This window comes from Rhizopus microsporus, assembly GCF_002708625.1.
Source record: "Rhizopus microsporus ATCC 52813 unplaced genomic scaffold scaffold_21, whole genome shotgun sequence".
Lineage (NCBI taxonomy): Eukaryota > Fungi > Mucoromycota > Mucoromycetes > Mucorales > Rhizopodaceae > Rhizopus > Rhizopus microsporus.
The window spans coordinates 207616-223855 of record NW_019671936.1 but is presented as its reverse complement, the minus strand read 5'-3'; the positions used below and the strand labels follow the sequence as shown (position 1 = coordinate 223855).

Below are 16240 nucleotides of genomic sequence, written 5' to 3'. Positions count from 1 at the left end.
TCGCTTACTCGACGCCTCCTTCATGCAAACATCTGGGTCATCTTTTGCATTTTCATCTGCCACAGAGCCTACATCGAGATTATTCTCCTGAGGCTGATTATACAAATACTGAGTGTGTGAACTAACTGTTTCTAAAGCATATCGTTCTTCGTCAATGATATAGTCCATAGGCTCAGGTCTACCGTATTCATCAACTGCATTACCGTGCCCGTCTTCGTAGAAAATTTGAAAGCTCATATTGTAATACTCGGTTTTTAATGAAAAAGAGAGCTGACGGTGCTTTCATGTCTAATATACTCATATTTTGTACGACAGGGCTCCTACATATACGACATTCAATTTGTCAGCAAGCGAAATCAGCCAATGGTTTACGTGACAATAGAGTTTAACGAACGCGAATTTTACTCTTGGCATCAGTGTCAATAATTTTTGGAAATACTGTATAACTCGAAGAAAGCCATCTTCTTCCGTCATTGCAAATTTCATTTGGAAGTATAAACATTCTTTATACACGTTTTCTGTCGTTGGCAAGCCTATGAAATACTTGAATAATCTTAGCATTTAAACATGTTTGAATGACTTATTAATACAATGAGTCGATTTAATTTTTGTTTAAGTCATATCCCGATGTAATAGTTTGATTTCTGTCTAGACTTAATGTCATGGCCATCCCTTTGCTGTTCAAATCAGTGCCGAGAGGTAATCTACTAGCTTTATGGGCAGTACGGTAGTCACGTCCCAAATGGTTTCATTCGACAGCAATGATGACAACACAAGGGCATCATATCAAAACTAAATCGACAGACTCAAGCGCGTAACACCAACGAAGAAAACAAAATTCTTGTGAAAGCTCAAGAAACTGAAGCTTTTGGAAGAGCTTTTTAATCTTTGAAAGTTGTTCTTCTTTATTCATATATCTTGTATGAATAATGGTTAAAAATATACCACCAAAACTATGCATAGCAAGGTTACTGAATGAGAAAAGAATGAAAGATACTAAATAGAACATCTTTGTGCGGCCATGATGATTTAATAATCCTCTCTATTAGAAAGAGAAAGCAATTTTTTAGTTAAAAAGTAACTTTATTAGAGTTCATCATGTTCAATAGGTTCATTGAGATCATCATAAACAACATTTGTCTTTTTCATCTCTTCATCTTTCAATCTTTCCTGTTCTGTCTTCTCTTTAGCCTTTTTCACTTCTACCTTTGCTTCTTCTGACATGGCAACCCCAATGTTCTTACGTAATAATCCTTCGACACGGCTTGTAAATTGGTTTATATCTTTCAAAGGAAATCCACTTCGGATAGATGTTGTCTCAAACATCAACTGAACCAAATTAGTCATGTCTTCAGGCATATTATCTTCTTCCACATAGCTCAACAACCTTTCGATCACTGGATGGTTGGGATTAATCTCTAGTATCTTCTTTTGAAGTTTAAGCGACTCCAAAACCATTTCCATCTGCGGATTTTTCACATTATGTCCTTGAGCATCCAACACACGTTGAGCGTGTCCACTCAAGCCATGCTTGGGCGCAACGATAGCAAAGGGAGAGGCCGTAAGACGTTGACTGATGGTTACTTTATCTATATGATCAAAGAGGATATCCTTTAACCAATCAGCCAAGGGTTTATATTTCTCTTCTTGTTCCTTTGTGTCCATACTATCTTCCAATTCTAGATCGCCCTTGGCAATATTAACAAACATTTTACCATTGTAGCCCGGGATGTGCTCGACAAAGGTTTCATCAATTGGGTCAGTAAAGTACAGGATTTCGTAGCCACGAGCCAAGAGAGATTCGATAAACGGAGACTGCTCGATTTCAGAGACGCTGCTGCCTGTCATAAAGTAAATGCTCTTTTGATTAGCCTTGGCGCGTGAGATGTAATCATCCAAACTAGTGCTGTAGGCTGTGGTGTTATGAGAGCTAGCAAAACGAAGTAAACTGGTCAATTTTTTACGATAGGCTGTATCCTCAATAGCACCAAACTTGAGCATCGCGCCGTATTGAGTCAAGAAGGCAGTATACTTGTCAGGATTAGATTGGGATAATTGAGAAAACATGTCGAGAGCCTTCTTGACCAAATGCCGAGTGATAATTCGCAGGTTACGGTGCTTCTGTAATGTTTCACGAGAGACGTTCAATGGCATATCATCAGCGTCGACGACACCACGAAGGAAAGAGAGCCATCTAGGTAATAAATCAAACTCATCAGAGATAAATACACGCTTTACAAATAACTTGATTGGCTTAATGTCTTGCATTGTTTGATAGAACTTTTCAGACATGTAGCGAGGGATATAGAGTAAAGAGCGGAATTCGAGTTCACCTTCGCCCTTGGAGTGAGACCAGCCCAGAGGTTCGTCACGGTCAAGAGTCAGAGATTGGTAAAATTCGTTATATTCCTTATCCGTTACTTCCTTGGCATCTCTTGTCCAGATAGGCTTTTGAGTATTGACTCTATCCCAGTCATAGACTGTCTTCTTCTTGGGTTCACTCTTGTTCTCCCCTTCATCCAATTCATCCTTGTCATCCTGTTGTTCCTCAACTTCATGTGCGCTCCAGACTTGAATAGGAAAAGTGATGAATTGAGAGTATTTGCGTACCAGTTCCTTCAGCGTCTTTTCATTCAAGAAACGCTCTGCATCCTTCTTTAGATAAAGCGTGATTTCTGTGCCACGGCCAAGTGTGTTTCCTCTTGGGTCTTTAGCAATCGTGAAATCATTAACAGCTTCACTCATCCAGACATATTGCTCTTCTTCATCGTTTGATTTACTTGCCACAGTGACCTTATCTGCAACTAGAAAGACAGAGTAGAAGCCAACACCAAACTGGCCAATCTGGTTCAAGGCATCCTTGTTGTTGTCTTGCATCTTGGCCAAGAATTCAGAAGTGCCTGACTTGGCGATCGTGCCTAGATTTTCCTTGAGCTGTGTCTTGGTCATACCGATACCTGTATCTCTGATCATGAGTGTCTTGTGAACAGGGTCTGCCTTGATCTGAATATGAAGATCTGGAGACGCCTTGAGCGCCTCAGGATGAGTAAGAGATAAGAAGCGAATCTTGTCCAGTGCGTCAGATGCATTCGATATGATTTCACGCAAAAAGATTTCTCTTGATTTATAAAGTGAATTGATGATCAAATTCATCATGCGTGAGACCTCTGTCTAAGATTTAAAAGTAAATAAACAAGGCAGAAGCTTATTCAACTTTGGTACTTTCTTACCTGAAAGGTGTACGTTTCGTGGTCACCGGCGTCTTGAATCTTCTGTACAATATCATCTTCTTTCTCTTGTGCAGCAAATACAAAGCTGCTTAATAGTAAAGCTAAAAAGAGAAACACAAACTTGATTCTCATTCAGATGTTTAAAGAAGAAGAAAAGAAGAACAATAAAAAATAGGCTGAACGTGTATTGATTTTATAGGACCGATAATCGAATTTCAAGGAACAAGTTTACTTTATTTAGAAGTCGCGTTCACAGCGGCACGAATGTTTGTCAATAGTCTACTCTTTTCCTGAAAGAATGTATCCACAGCCTGCAAGGTTTCTGCATTACGTGTGGCTAAATTGCGCGCTATATCAGGTTGTCCAGAGATACTTAATAGTCCAGTACTTTTGGCATGTGTCTCGAGTGAAGAGATCATGTTGATTAAATGTTCAAAATCAGCTTTATAAATGAATAAAAAAAGAAAGTTGCTTTTCTTTTATCTTTTTTTAATCTCTTTTTCTAGTTTTCTTTACCTCGAATTGCAGAAGGTTCATGTGGCATAAAAGCTGATGATTCACTTTGAGCGAATTAATGTATGCTTTTCTCTTTCTTTCTTTAATTATTTACATTTTGTCAAATAACTCTTGTCCTCTTTGCTCAATTTCAGATAATTGTGAGATTAACGTGATGAACGAATGGCGATATTCTTGAGTTGCTTTAGAAGTCATTTAAGGGAAAAAGGAAAAAAAAAAAAAAAGTCAAAAAAGTCACCCCTTTGAATAAAACTTTTTTTTTTTATCAACATGTCCAACAAACGCTCATATATTATCGAACATATGGAAGACGCCATGCATGAATGGTGTGCTTTGGAATATAAACATATGCTTCAAAATATTGGACCAGATCACTTGTACTTTACTTCTTTAACTGACAAGTGTCTAAATGAAGGCATGCCTGAAGAGCTTAGATCTGCTCAATGTTACCAATTGGACGTGTTAAACTTGCCTGGTGTCAAGAAGGAAGAGATCTGTCTGTTGGATCCAGGAGCAAAATCAGAATTAAAGCCTGAGGACGGAGAAAAGTTCAAATACTTTTTGTTTGGTGGTATCTTGGGAGATCATCCTCCAAGAGGTAAATTATAGCTGTAGACTGTACTCAATTATATTCATGTAAAATTATATAGATCGCACTGGAGAATTACGTAAACTGGGATTTGAAGGTAGACGTCTTGGACCACTTCAAATGACGACAGATACAGCTGTCAATGTGACCAAGATGATTGTTGAAGATAAAGGTGAGTTTAATCATTCAAGAAAGGACAAATAACTCACGCATCAGTCTTGAATTAGTTCCATTTGAGGAAATACCATTTATTGATTATCCTGAAATTCGATTCTCACGTACTGAGTCAGTGACGATGCCTTTTAGATACATTGCAGAATTGAAGACGATCACAACAAAGGAAGGAGAAGAGAAAACGATCAAAAAGCCTTTGATGCCTCCTGGAATGATGGAATTGTTAAAAAAGGATAATGAAATGTCACTTGATTTTTAATATATTTGCAGTTAGTATAAACGTTCTTGTCTTTTTGATTTCACGCTTAATAAACTTGAGCTTCAGCCCCAGAAAATTATAAAACTGTAGTATATCTCAAGGCCAAGAGTGGCAGGGATAAAACGAGGTCCATTATTGCATCGTTTTTACTGTCACGTTTAAAAATACACATCAAATTATAGTTCAATGGAGAATGGCTTATTATAAAAGATGCATAATGAATAGGATGCGACTTGAAGAGTCTAGCATTGCATATTGATCTTCTTTTCGTCAACATTAGCATTGAGAAAATTTCCCCAATCATACGTCGTTCAATTTCAGCTCAAAGTACCATCAATGCCACTAATAAATCAAAGTCAACAAAGTCAAACAAAATTAACTATTGTATCAGTGCCTGTTTTAGACAGATTCACTAATGTAATACAAGTGATCAACAGAAACATTTTTATATAATTTTCTCTGTTTTAGTCTATTTTCTATGGAAAACGTGATACAATGAGGGCGTTGATCACTCACCTTTTGTCGTTCTATTTCCCTTGTTCTTGTAAGTGGATTCAATGGTTGTCTAATAATCGAATAAGATGTAGTAACTCAAAGAGTACTCTTTTTTAATAGCCAAAAAGAGAATAAGTAATGGACGATAGACAACTGCTGTGTTACAGCGCCCAGTTATGAATGTTGAACTAAAGCGTGCTTTATATGTTTCAATTAAAGTAAATGTTTGACAATATGGGAATTGGAGAATATACGATTATATATAAAGAAGGATAATGGCAATTGGACTCTATTTTTACTATGGTTCAATTTCTATTTTCTAGTCTAACCCTCTTGGCTATCCTTCTCCTTGCTATCTCTGCTTCAGGCCAAAAAGTGTGTGTTGCTCAGAACAACAAGACAGATGATGCAATCACTATCATTCAAGCATTCAATGACTGTAAGGCAGGTGGCACTGTCTCTCTTCCAAAAGAGAAAACATATAATATCAAGAGTTTAATTAAGGTGACTGGCCTAAAGAATGTCAACATTGACTTTGCTGGCAAGATTGTCCTTCCTCCCTATGATCCCAAGTTCAAGGGCGGATCGGCTTACTTGGAAATATCCGGTGATAACGTCCATCTAAATGGCGGAGGAACGATTGTTGGAAATGGTCAATCATGGTAATGGTAATATTATATTTACTTTGTGTGCACTATTGACAGTAAGTTCAATAGGTACGACAAATTGGATAATACAGCCCCTATTGTGCTCCGTACTACTTCTACCAACTCGGTATTTAGTGACTTCAAGATTCTCAATGCTCCCAGAGGTCATATCGCAATTACAGGCGCTGATAATGTCGTCTTCGAAAACGTGTACCTAAATACTCGCTCGACTAGTAAAAATTTTGCTAGAAATACGGATGCTTGGGGTGTAGCATCTTCCAAGAATGTCATCTTTAGAAACTCTCAACTCACTGTTGGTGATGATTGTACAGCGATCAATGCAGCTGTCACCAACGTTACCGTCACAGGTATCAAATGCTATGAAGGACATGGATTCAGTATTGGCTCTCTTGGTCGTGGTCAACAGCCTGATTTTGTTAGTAACATTCATTTTACTAACAATGAATGTCACAGCTGTCAGAATGGTATTCGTATCAAGGCTGTTCCTGGTGGAAAGGGTGCCGTAAGTGACGTTCGTTTTCAAAATGTACAATTGTATGATACAGAGAACCCTGTGGCAATTACTACCCATTACTTTTGTGAGCAAAACAAGAATTGCAACAATGATCAATCCTTGACTATCAGTAACGTTGTTATTGATAGAATAACTGGGTAAGAAAAAAGTAAAATCAAAGAGAGAAAAAACTTAATGGTATTCCTAGAACTACCTCCAATAAAGATTTACCTGTCATAAGTATCGACTGTTCCAAGCATGGGCTTTGTAAAGATTTTTCTCTTACCAATATCAACATTAAAAAGAACCCAGCAACAAAAAAGAATGTCTGTAACTATCTAGTAGGATCTGAAAAGATTCCTTACTGCCAACAATAATCTATAGAATAAAATATTATCCTTATCAGTTTTACAAAAGAAAGTCTAATCAACTTGCTTCTAAATTATGCTTACTCAGAGGAGACGTTGTCTCTTTCCATAAAGACTGTATATCTTTCAGTCTCAATTTAAAGTTATTTCTTTTTTTTTTTTTTTACAATATTGTAATGAGTAACTGGAGTGATCTTCCAGCCGAAATATTAATAAATATCTATAGATATTTACATAGTTTAAAAGATGTCAGTCAGTGCCAACGAACATGTAAACAATGGAGCAAATCAGCCCAACTTGTACTTTATGAAAGATTAACCTTTAGTGAACGACATATTGATCAATTTGTTCAATCCATAAGATCATTTCCCTCGGATCGTACAAAGTTAACCAAGTCCATTCACTTCTCTCTCTTGTACGAGGAAAGGCATTATCGAAACAGCCGTAATTACTTACTAGAAATATCCAAACTGTGCCCTAATGTCGAAGAAGTGAGTGCATTTGGAGCAGTTCCCGAGTTTTATAGAGAGTTGGCATGCGCCGCTATCTTTTACTGGAAAAACCTCAAGCGGGTAGCAAGGCCTTTTATCAACCGCTTCAGCTTGATTGATTATAGTCTATGTGTCTTTCAGCTGGAGCATTCAATACAACAAGTGGCCATATCGAGGGATTTTTGCATGGAAGGCATTGGAAGGGATTTTCTCGAGAGATTAAACCACTTTCCTTGCCTTAACAAGATTGTCTTGATGGACCCTACAAAACCAAAGCATCTGGATGACATTCTTCAGAGGGTACCGACCATAAGTGCACTTGACCTTGTAAGTTTGGAGGATTTTGATGAATTCAAGTATGACCCGTCATTGGTAACACCCTGTCCAGATGTTAAATCAATAGAAGGCCTCATGCTGCCAGCGGACGAAAGTATTTGGAGTTATGTCAAGGACAAGTTCCCTGCACTGGAATATTTGGAAATGACAATCAATTTATCAGGCTATGAACGAGTTAAACAAGACTATTTTTGTGGACTATTGGAACATGTCCAAAGGATACCCAAGTATCATATTCAGCTATTACTTCCTCCATTCGAACTTACCAGCTTGGTACTAAGATACCAAAGACCAGTATCACTCAGCTTATATATGGACTTTAGACAAATTGATATCATACAGAAAAATGCTGAAGGAGCACCGTTGATTAGAATAGCTTATCCAACTTCTATGAATGAGATGGAAGCTATTTTAACTGAAATGCAGCTAAAGGATAGTCCAAACAGTGACTTGAAGACAAAAGATATACAAGTACATCAACTACTTGAACACTGCGGATCAGGTCTCGAGCGTTTATCACTGAAAATGGCACGCAGTGTACGTAGCTATGAGAACCCACTCAAGGACATACTTCGACTCTGCCCAATACTCAAAGAATTACATTATACGGTACATGCATTATATGAAATTTCACTTGAAGATGAAAAGAAACTACAAGCCAGCTCTATCAAATCACTGTCTATCGCTACGGGTAGTGCCGAAGAAGAAGCACTTTTACAACTATCTATCCTATTTCCTTCTCTTCGACGATTTAGATTAAGCATCGGAACATTATCATCCTACCAAAAGAACGACTGCTTTATTTTGGATATGCCCTCAACCTCTCTAGAGTATCTTTATCTTCACCTGCAAGATGTTCCATATAGTCTCAACAAATCGAAATATCAAAATGATCCTATTACTGTGAAAATATTCACAGATTCCATAGATGGAAAACTATATGCTATCAACAACAACACTCTTCAAGAATGCTTTATTCATTCTATGTCACCTAAATTATACATAAGATGTCAAGACATACAATACATTAGTCTAAAAATTGGACAACAGTTTGCTACATCATCATTGTTATCCATTTAAAAATTGAATTTCATTAAACTCAAGTTTATCAAAGGAGGCTTTTACAGTTGTTTGTTCTACTTATGACTTTTTATTATTTCCTAATGATTGAAAATGCACCACCACCAAAGTATTTTTCATCATCCTTCTTCTCTTTGGACCTTTCTAATACAGCAGTAGGATCAACTAATTCCATACTTTGTGCAGGTGTAAAAGCCAATGAGGAAGCTAGACCAGAAGTGGCAGTACCAGAAAGGCGGTTACTGAAAGGCTTGATCTTTGGTGTTTTAACTATTGTAAAAATAAGTTACTACAGTTCTTGCTTCTTTTTTTTTTTTTTTTTTTCTATATAATCTCTTACTTTTGCTTCTTTGGTCCGTAATAGAAGCTCTGATTTTTCCAATCTGCTTAGTTGCCATACCCAAGCCTTCTGTTTCGTCACCATAGCCCACCTCTTCTTCTGCTTCACCAAATGCCATACGATTACGTGCAGCTCTTAATTCGGTCATGGCATATGCTTCTTTTTGTCTTCTCACTCGTTTACCCGCTCTTCTCTTTTTAGGGCCTTCGTCTGGCACAGGTAAAGCTTTCACTACTTTAGATGGAGGAGGTTCTTGTAGCTTTTCAATCTTGGTATCAATTTCTTCTCGCATCCTTCGACCTTCATCTCCATGAGGCGACTGATGCGTAGCATCTATACGTGCAGCAAGCACAGCCTTGCCTGATATAATCTTGACCACCTTTCTGCGCAAATCCTGAGGCACAGACTTTACAATGTCTGAGTAGTAAATATAACCGGCATGTCTCTCCATGTGAGCTGTCGAGAATCCAGTGTTGGTTTTCTTATTGTTACCAAGCACCTGAACGTTACACGCGGGAATTTTGCAGAATGCCAAAAGTCCACCTGCCGCTGTCAGTAATTTAGCAGCAGTAGAGGTTCCAACAACATACGAAAGATTGGGCGCAATCACTGTCATTCTGGACTCTACATAACTCATAATCTTTTTTCGAGCTGCATCCAAGTCCAGGGCCATGTCACAAGCTTCTTCTGTTCGCTTCCATTCCTCTGCTGTCAATTCTCGACCGCTTGTTGTAGATCCTGTTACTGTGATGACCATGATAGTAGCTGAAGGAAGGATATGTCGAAGGTCAATCTTTGTAATATCCATTTCATTGCCTATGGTCTTCACTGTTCGTGCATAGTCCAAAGGGTTATGTACAAGTGTCTCAAGCTCAGGGAACTTGGGAGCGTAGTGGTCGCGAATAAACTATTTAAGCATGGATCAGTTTTTCCTCTTCTGTACTTTTATGGCCGTTCTTTTACCTTGTGAACATTTTGTATTTCATTATCAATATCTGCTGTTATGCTGTTTGACTGTACAATAAGCTTATATTCCTCATCTTCTTCCGTGGGACCAATCACATTAGCCGATGTTCGATTTTGTTCCTTGTAATAATCAATTTTCTATATAATACACATGAGTCATCCTTTTTTTTGAATTGTAGCTGTATGATCTAACCTTTAGAATATCTTGTAGCTGTTTGCTATACAATAGTTTACATGTTTTCTTGATGCTGTTTGAATCTTCTTGTAGATCATTCACAGTCTCATTATCCACATTCATTTGTTCATAAGCATCCTCCTCTTCCTTTTGTTGTTCAAGTTCTTTCCTAGCTTCCTCTTCCTCATCATAATCAGAGTTAACCTCTTCTTCGTCAGTAAAATCAAGATCTGCTGCGAGTTCGTCTGCTAAAGTAGCCATGATTATTTACAATGAAAATAAGTTCAAAACAGAAAAACTCTAGATTTGTATGACCTTTCACTATTCAAACACAGTCATGCTAAGGATTTTTTTTTTTTTTCAGAAATGACTGATTTGGTAAATGATATACATTTAAAGAAAATAAAAAGATCATTATGGGCGCATTGAAACTATATAATTTCGTCGCGCCCAGGTCAGATCAGAAAGTGCATAGAATCTAAAAACCCTTTTGAGATCAAAGGGAAAAAAGGAAGAAAAGAAGCAAAGGAAAACGAGTAAGAAGGGTACGGAACAAGGATTAGGTCGCAAGAAGTTAAGAGGAGAGAGGAGGTGGTAAATGCCATTGAGAAACTTTGCCCTAAGTCAGACGGTGGTAAATGATATACTATTTCCAGAAAGAGATGTCGCGCTGATTTATCGTTTTTTCGTATAAATTGTATTATAAAATTGTAAAAACGCGACTTTACTTTCTGAAAAGGCTGTATCGCTCCCAAAATGAGATACAAAAGTAAGGCTACTATACTGAAAAGTAATTACTAGTGTACAATCGCATGGCAGAGAATATATATGCTATCAGAGTTAAAAGCAGTGATTAGTATAGAACATTGGATAAATGTACGGTTTTCTTAGGAGACACCTCACTCTCCTAAGGAATTTTTGTGGTATCCCCTAATAGACCTGATAAACGTATTGATACTTACCTCAGTAGAAAATTATTATCATCAATGACTGGCCTAGCCTCGTTTCTTTTCAGAAAGGGAGGATAAACGCTTTGTAAAGACTAAAAGTAGTTTAATATATACTTTTAAACAAGATATTATCATGATGCCTAACTATGCGTTTGTATGACAGTAAAAAAGGCGCTTAATATCCTTTGATCAATCATGTGTTCCGATTTCACAAGGTGCTTAGGTGCTTTAAACCCAAGGATATAGCACATGTTTGCGTTTTCCTACATTTTTATATTTCCAGAGACGATTAGGAAATAAAGAAGTTCATTTTATAAGAATGCAAAATAATTATGTTGAAAGGTATCTTACTTTGCTCTTGAGTACAAGTTACATACCTGAAAGTGTGTCAAGTGAATATATTTTATTAAGATTAAAGGACAAAAAGTCAAAGTGTAGGAGTAATAGAATGAAGTTTTTATTAAAGTAATCAATAGTTTGATTTCCAAAGAGAGGGAGAGAGTTTTGAATTAGTAGAGATTTTTCTTTTGATAGCCAAGTTAAGAGAGCAAGTGGAGACTTTTGTTTTGATAGCCAAGTTTAGAGAGCAAATAGAGATTTCTTCTTTTTTTTCTTTCCATAAGTCCAGAAAGCCACATTATCGCTAGCTTTCAAGCCCAAGATGACTAGAACCATAGACTGCATGCCAGAAGACTACACGGTGTAAACCCTTCATGAATAAGGAGCACTCAAGGCTCAAAACTCAAAAATAAAAAGTCAATCTCAAAACCATACCACGGTAAGTTCAACGAAAGAGGTGCTTCAACGTACAAAGAGTGCACTTCTAAGTACCTAGGACGAAGCATTTCGAAAGGGGTGATGACCGTGGAGACATCGGAATATTGAACCTTTGGAGCATCGCAACCATCGAGCTCAGCAGCAAGGGAGGGTTTACGGGCCATTCATCAGCTGTAGAGGCAGAGCCATAACAATAGAAGCATCTTAGGGTGATCCAGCATAGAGAAGTAATGACCTGTCTGGTTAGTTTTTTTTTTTTGTTTTTTCTTCTTCTTTTCTTGTAGCAGAGTTTAATATAGTTTGGCGGATAGTGGCAAAGTAGATTGATTGATTATGTTTCTTGTAGCTTCAGGACTTGAATATGTAGTTGCTCCAAAGCAGTATTCATTAGTAGCAGACATTGATAGACGTGAGCAAAATTCTTTAGGGGCTTTCCGACGTTGATAAGCATGGGACAGGCATTCACTAGCATTTTCAGGCACTGATGATCATTTGTAGACATTGATAAGCATGAGCAGGCATTCACTGCTCTTTCCAGAGATTTGATAAGCATGAGTAGGTATTTGAGTATCTGTTTGAGTATTTGATCGTTTGATCGTTTGAGTGTATTGATAAGCAGTAGCAAGCACTTTTGGAGTATTAGCGAGCAGCAGAGATTTCTTTAAGGCTTCAGCCCGTGAGAGGTCATTATGATAGAGTAAGATGCATCAGGAACCATGAAATAGAGCCAGCAAAAGTGAATTTTCTAAACGACGGCATTAGTTATATACACTTTGAGACCATCTAAATGTTGTTATACCATTTCAACATAAGAAATAATAAAAGCATAAGAGGATTTTGAAAGAGATAAAGAATGAAGAGAAAGAAAGAAAGAAAGAAAAGAAAAGAAAAGAAAAGAAAAGAAAAAAAAAGAAAAAGAATGATCTCTTTTATAGTTTTTTGTTTACGTGAATCATGTTGTTTAGGCTGAAAGTAAGTGACTTATTCCTCATTTCTCCAATAAAGTATGAATAAATAAATAGTTTATTCTTTATCTCTTCCATATTAGAACACATCCGAGCATCCGAACGCCTCCTCCCTTTTTTTGCATATTTTTTTCACAGGCCCTTTTCTTTTGTAAGACCGCTTGTTTACATAAAGTTGACCTCACGCACACACACATAATTTTTTTTTATTATGATTGCTTCACTTTTCTTATTTTCAATACGCGTTTTCCTATTTTTCTGGTCGTTTTCTTTAAGAATGAGTAAAAAAAAAAAAAAAGTAAGGTGAGAATTAAATGTACAAGGAAAAAAGTTGAGAGGGGACGGCATCTTTAAAGATGCAGCTGATAGTAAACAAAAAATAAGGCTTTTCTCAAAGAGCACTAGGCTGCCGATTCTGTGGAACACATGCAATTGATTCCATTACAGTTGTTATTTGTCAATCAAAGAAAGAAAATCAATCATGATTGATCTATTTGGTTAGCCACTCTGGTTTGTTTCATAAAAGTAATAATGAATTACTATTTTTTGCTAAAAAGAACCAAAAACAAATCGTCCTAACCCTTATGTATCAAAACCTGTTTATCAAGTATGAAACATAGGCGATTGAGTTGCTGGCTTAGGAAAGCATAAGAATCTGTAATTTTTTTTGTTTTTATTTTTAGTGCACATGAAAAAAAGGTAAAATGTTTATCCTCTCTTTTCTGTTGTTATGACCTTATCCTTTTCTCTTCTGCTTGTGAAGTGTAGACCAAAATTGGCGACGATTATAATTGTGAGAGATTTAATGACTATACGTTCACTTTTATAGTAAAGCAATGGATCTTCTAAGTCTGCATAAGCTATTTTAAATGGCGCTCGAAACAGAATGGCTTGTTAAGGTACGTGACATACTTCACTTAATGACTTTATTATCATGGATACTCGCATATAGTGAATGAAGGGTATTTTCAAATATGTGATTTATTGGATGATGAGAAAAGAAGTTTTTATAACTATGAAAAAGAATATAAATGCATGAATGCATGAGATGGATAAAAATAAGCCTTATATGAAGATAAAATAGTAGAAGAATAACAAGAAAGAAAGAAAAAGAGACTCAATAAGTCTTAGGGGGGAGTAAAGTGATGACAGAGTAGCTTATCACTGTAGTAACAAATGTTGTCATTTAGTTGACCAAATGTATTTATTTTGTCGATCTTATAATTACTGTTGTCATGGATACTTTACTTGTAGACACAACAGCGCATGCCCTTGATGTTCGTTTTATTCATGATCAAGTTTAATGTTGACTCATTTCAGTAAAGGAAAAATGTTCTAATCAAAAGTTCAATGGCACTTGCTTTATTTTTTTAGTCAGCGAAATAAGCAAGTGAAGTTGGTTGAATTTAGTTGTTGGACTATCTCATGGATACCCACTGTCATTCATACTAGGAACTAATGCATTTTCTGGCACCTTATCTGGTTTTCCGGAGATAACTCTTTGGGGCGAGTGGTTATCATCATCCCACGCGCAGACATGCCATCCAATGTCTTCACATGCATTACTGCTCCTATCTTTCCTTTTGCATGAGAAAGCGCCTTCACAGGCCCTCCAAAATCGCCGGAGATTTTTTTAAATGAAAATAATAATGGATATTCATTAAAGAATCTTAAACATCTTAACTACCTACTGCACATACAAGCATCCCTTCAGGGTATTGATCAAAGACATTTTTTTCCTTTAGCTATCACTTTGACGGCATATTTCATGTATATCAGACGACCCTTATTATCACTGGCTTACAAATTCTCAAGTTTCTTTTCTTTTTTTTTTCGTCTACAACATCATTCGAACTTGTGCAAGCATATAGCTTCATATCGAATTAATAAATAAAAAGAAGTGATATTACAGGCATCCTTGAAGTGATAACGCGTTATGCTCAATTCTCATTGATCATGGCTGGTTCACATAGTATTCCTGTTTTCATGTCTTGATATTACGAAAGAGGCTGTATGAAGGCTCATCGGCATGTACCTATATTCTTCCTTTTGTTATTATCATATCTATGTTACAAAAAAAAAAGTTAAAAAAGAGCTTCAATGATAGACTCTCACATTTTAATATCTATATCATGTTCTGAAGGCCCAGGATCTAAAGTAAGGTCAAAGGTTTCAGTATTTGTATAGAAAGCATTCATACGATACGTATCCTAAAATTGATTTTTACGTAGTAAAGTGTCAAGGATCTGACAGTAATTAGCATTTTTTTTTTATTAAACTACGGGTTAGTTTGACCCATTTTATTCTGAATACATTCTATTTGATATCTCCAAGCCAATAGATCATATCATGGCAGATTCGAATTGTGTAAAGGATTGTTGTTGTGGATCATAGTGCTCTTATGTCGCCTTTTCTGTGATGATATAATTTTATTATGTGGTTGGGAATATGGAAGTAGGCTCAGACTTCAAGTGTTTTTGTTAAGCTAAAGGTTCAATTCTTGTGGTAAAGAAAGGTGTTTTTATTGGGATCAAATAACTGAACTATTTGCATTTGTTCTTTCTGATTAAATAACAAGCGGTGCACCCAAGGAACAAAAGAACTGTAATAAAATTAATGCATAGACGATGCCCAATAAGCTATACGCCCTAACATGTCCATTAGACCGAACATTTTTCATCAAACTTACTTTTAGGAACGTGATTTTTCATAAACGCATTGTCTTCAACTTGGAATTTCTTAGTCTCAGACGCATTTCTGTCATAGTGTTCTTCCATCTTTTCCTTCTTACCTTGCGAATTTCTTTGTGCTCCGTCTTGGATCTTCTTTAAGTCATAAGCCCTGACACCGGGAAAAGAAGCTGTTATTTTTCAGCCTAAAGTATACTGTAAAGAGCAAAATGGCAGACTACGGACAATTCTCGGCGGAAAGCTGAAATAACAAAGCACCTGACGGAGGTGGTCTAGGTGTACTCTATCGTAGGCTTTCTCCTGGTCGAGTAGCAGGCCAATAGCTTACGATTTGGACTGTCGAGCGTGCTCCATTAGTAGCTTCATGAGTAGCCTATTATCCGCTATGAAGCGGTCATGGAGAAAGCTCATCTGATAAAGGGTGATCAACAAATGGGTGCGGGGATGATGCATGAGTTGAGATTGTGAGTGAAGGCTTTACCATCAATGTTGATAAGAGATATCCGTCGTCAATTTTTCAAATCAGATAGATCCCCCCTCCCTTCTTTGGGAGAAGGGAGACGGAAGTTTCTAGCCAGGACTTCGGAAATTCGACCAAGGCCAACGCACTGTTAAAAACAGTCAAGACAATTTCACGACAAGCAAGGCGGGTGATCAACAAGCCCAAGGCTCCATATG

General features: G+C 36.9%; 8 protein-coding genes across 8 annotated transcripts; 3 read left to right on the top strand and 5 right to left on the bottom strand.

The window, feature by feature from the left end:
• Nucleotides 1–424: 424 nt before the first annotated feature.
• RHIMIDRAFT_267777 (uncharacterized protein) lies at nt 425–1020 on the bottom strand. Its single transcript, XM_023612024.1, has one exon. The coding sequence runs from the start codon at nt 1007–1009 to the stop codon at nt 782–784; it is 228 nt and encodes a 75-aa protein (XP_023462522.1). The 5' UTR covers nt 1010–1020; the 3' UTR covers nt 425–781.
• Nucleotides 1000–3376, bottom strand: RHIMIDRAFT_301443 (heat shock protein Hsp90). Its single transcript, XM_023614367.1, has 2 exons — nt 3231–3376; nt 1000–3171 (listed from the first exon to the last, which is right to left on the bottom strand). The coding sequence occupies exons 1-2, from the start codon at nt 3360–3362 to the stop codon at nt 1087–1089; spliced, it is 2217 nt and encodes a 738-aa protein (XP_023462521.1). The 5' UTR covers nt 3363–3376; the 3' UTR covers nt 1000–1086.
• A 605-nt stretch (nt 3377–3981) lies between these two features.
• Nucleotides 3982–4848, top strand: RHIMIDRAFT_230612 (DUF431-domain-containing protein). The gene is made up of 3 exons (XM_023607672.1): nt 3982–4344; nt 4397–4507; nt 4563–4848. The coding sequence occupies exons 1-3, from the start codon at nt 4017–4019 to the stop codon at nt 4766–4768; spliced, it is 645 nt and encodes a 214-aa protein (XP_023462520.1). The 5' UTR covers nt 3982–4016; the 3' UTR covers nt 4769–4848.
• A 715-nt stretch (nt 4849–5563) lies between these two features.
• Nucleotides 5564–6934, top strand: RHIMIDRAFT_309410 (polygalacturonase; the record flags this gene model as incomplete). Its single annotated transcript, XM_023614599.1, has 3 exons — nt 5564–5925; nt 5980–6582; nt 6606–6934. The coding sequence occupies 3 exons, from the start codon at nt 5564–5566 to the stop codon at nt 6799–6801; spliced, it is 1161 nt and encodes a 386-aa protein (XP_023462519.1). The 3' UTR covers nt 6802–6934.
• Nucleotides 6935–6962: 28 nt separating this feature from the next.
• Nucleotides 6963–8736, top strand: RHIMIDRAFT_267773 (uncharacterized protein). Its single transcript, XM_023612023.1, has one exon. The coding sequence runs from the start codon at nt 6969–6971 to the stop codon at nt 8697–8699; it is 1731 nt and encodes a 576-aa protein (XP_023462518.1). The 5' UTR covers nt 6963–6968; the 3' UTR covers nt 8700–8736.
• Nucleotides 8737–8772: 36 nt separating this feature from the next.
• Nucleotides 8773–10303, bottom strand: RHIMIDRAFT_207493 (Nop domain-containing protein; the record flags this gene model as incomplete). Its single annotated transcript, XM_023606991.1, has 4 exons — nt 8773–8969; nt 9040–9946; nt 10003–10143; nt 10199–10303. 4 exons carry the CDS (start codon nt 10301–10303, stop codon nt 8773–8775), a joined length of 1350 nt encoding a protein of 449 aa, XP_023462517.1.
• Nucleotides 10304–11510: 1207 nt separating this feature from the next.
• Nucleotides 11511–12532, bottom strand: RHIMIDRAFT_267765 (uncharacterized protein). Its single transcript, XM_023612022.1, has 3 exons — nt 12189–12532; nt 11717–12144; nt 11511–11677 (listed from the first exon to the last, which is right to left on the bottom strand). Exon 2 carries the CDS (start codon nt 12069–12071, stop codon nt 11859–11861), a length of 213 nt encoding a protein of 70 aa, XP_023462516.1. The 5' UTR covers nt 12072–12144; nt 12189–12532; the 3' UTR covers nt 11511–11677; nt 11717–11858.
• RHIMIDRAFT_267745 (uncharacterized protein) lies at nt 11623–12762 on the bottom strand. The gene is made up of 5 exons (XM_023612021.1): nt 12709–12762; nt 12581–12654; nt 12467–12532; nt 12263–12415; nt 11623–12184 (listed from the first exon to the last, which is right to left on the bottom strand). Exons 4-5 carry the CDS (start codon nt 12306–12308, stop codon nt 12075–12077), a joined length of 156 nt encoding a protein of 51 aa, XP_023462515.1. The 5' UTR covers nt 12309–12415; nt 12467–12532; nt 12581–12654; nt 12709–12762; the 3' UTR covers nt 11623–12074.
• Between the last annotated feature and the right edge of the window lie 3478 nt (nt 12763–16240).

What these genes read in the sequence shown, in the direction of transcription:
- RHIMIDRAFT_267777 (XM_023612024.1), bottom strand. Translation starts at nt 1,009, where the DNA reads ATGTTCTATTTAGTATCTTTCATTCTTTTCTCATTCAGTAACCTTGCT.
- RHIMIDRAFT_301443 (XM_023614367.1), bottom strand. Translation starts at nt 3,362, where the DNA reads ATGAGAATCAAGTTTGTGTTTCTCTTTTTAGCTTTACTATTAAGCAGC. An exon ending in ACGAAACGTACACCTTTCAG is followed by an intron (nt 3,172 to 3,230) that starts GTAAGAAAGTAC and finishes TTTAAATCTTAG; the next exon opens with ACAGAGGTCTCACGCATGAT.
- RHIMIDRAFT_230612 (XM_023607672.1), top strand. Translation starts at nt 4,017, where the DNA reads ATGTCCAACAAACGCTCATATATTATCGAACATATGGAAGACGCCATG. An exon ending in GGGAGATCATCCTCCAAGAG is followed by an intron (nt 4,345 to 4,396) that starts GTAAATTATAGC and finishes AAAATTATATAG; the next exon opens with ATCGCACTGGAGAATTACGT. An exon ending in GATGATTGTTGAAGATAAAG is followed by an intron (nt 4,508 to 4,562) that starts GTGAGTTTAATC and finishes GTCTTGAATTAG; the next exon opens with TTCCATTTGAGGAAATACCA.
- RHIMIDRAFT_267773 (XM_023612023.1), top strand. Translation starts at nt 6,969, where the DNA reads ATGAGTAACTGGAGTGATCTTCCAGCCGAAATATTAATAAATATCTAT.
- RHIMIDRAFT_267765 (XM_023612022.1), bottom strand. Translation starts at nt 12,071, where the DNA reads ATGGCCCGTAAACCCTCCCTTGCTGCTGAGCTCGATGGTTGCGATGCT.
- RHIMIDRAFT_267745 (XM_023612021.1), bottom strand. Translation starts at nt 12,308, where the DNA reads ATGTCTGCTACTAATGAATACTGCTTTGGAGCAACTACATATTCAA. An exon ending in TGGAGCAACTACATATTCAA is followed by an intron (nt 12,185 to 12,262) that starts GTCCTGAAGCTA and finishes CTCTGCTACAAG; the next exon opens with AAAAGAAGAAGAAAAAACAA.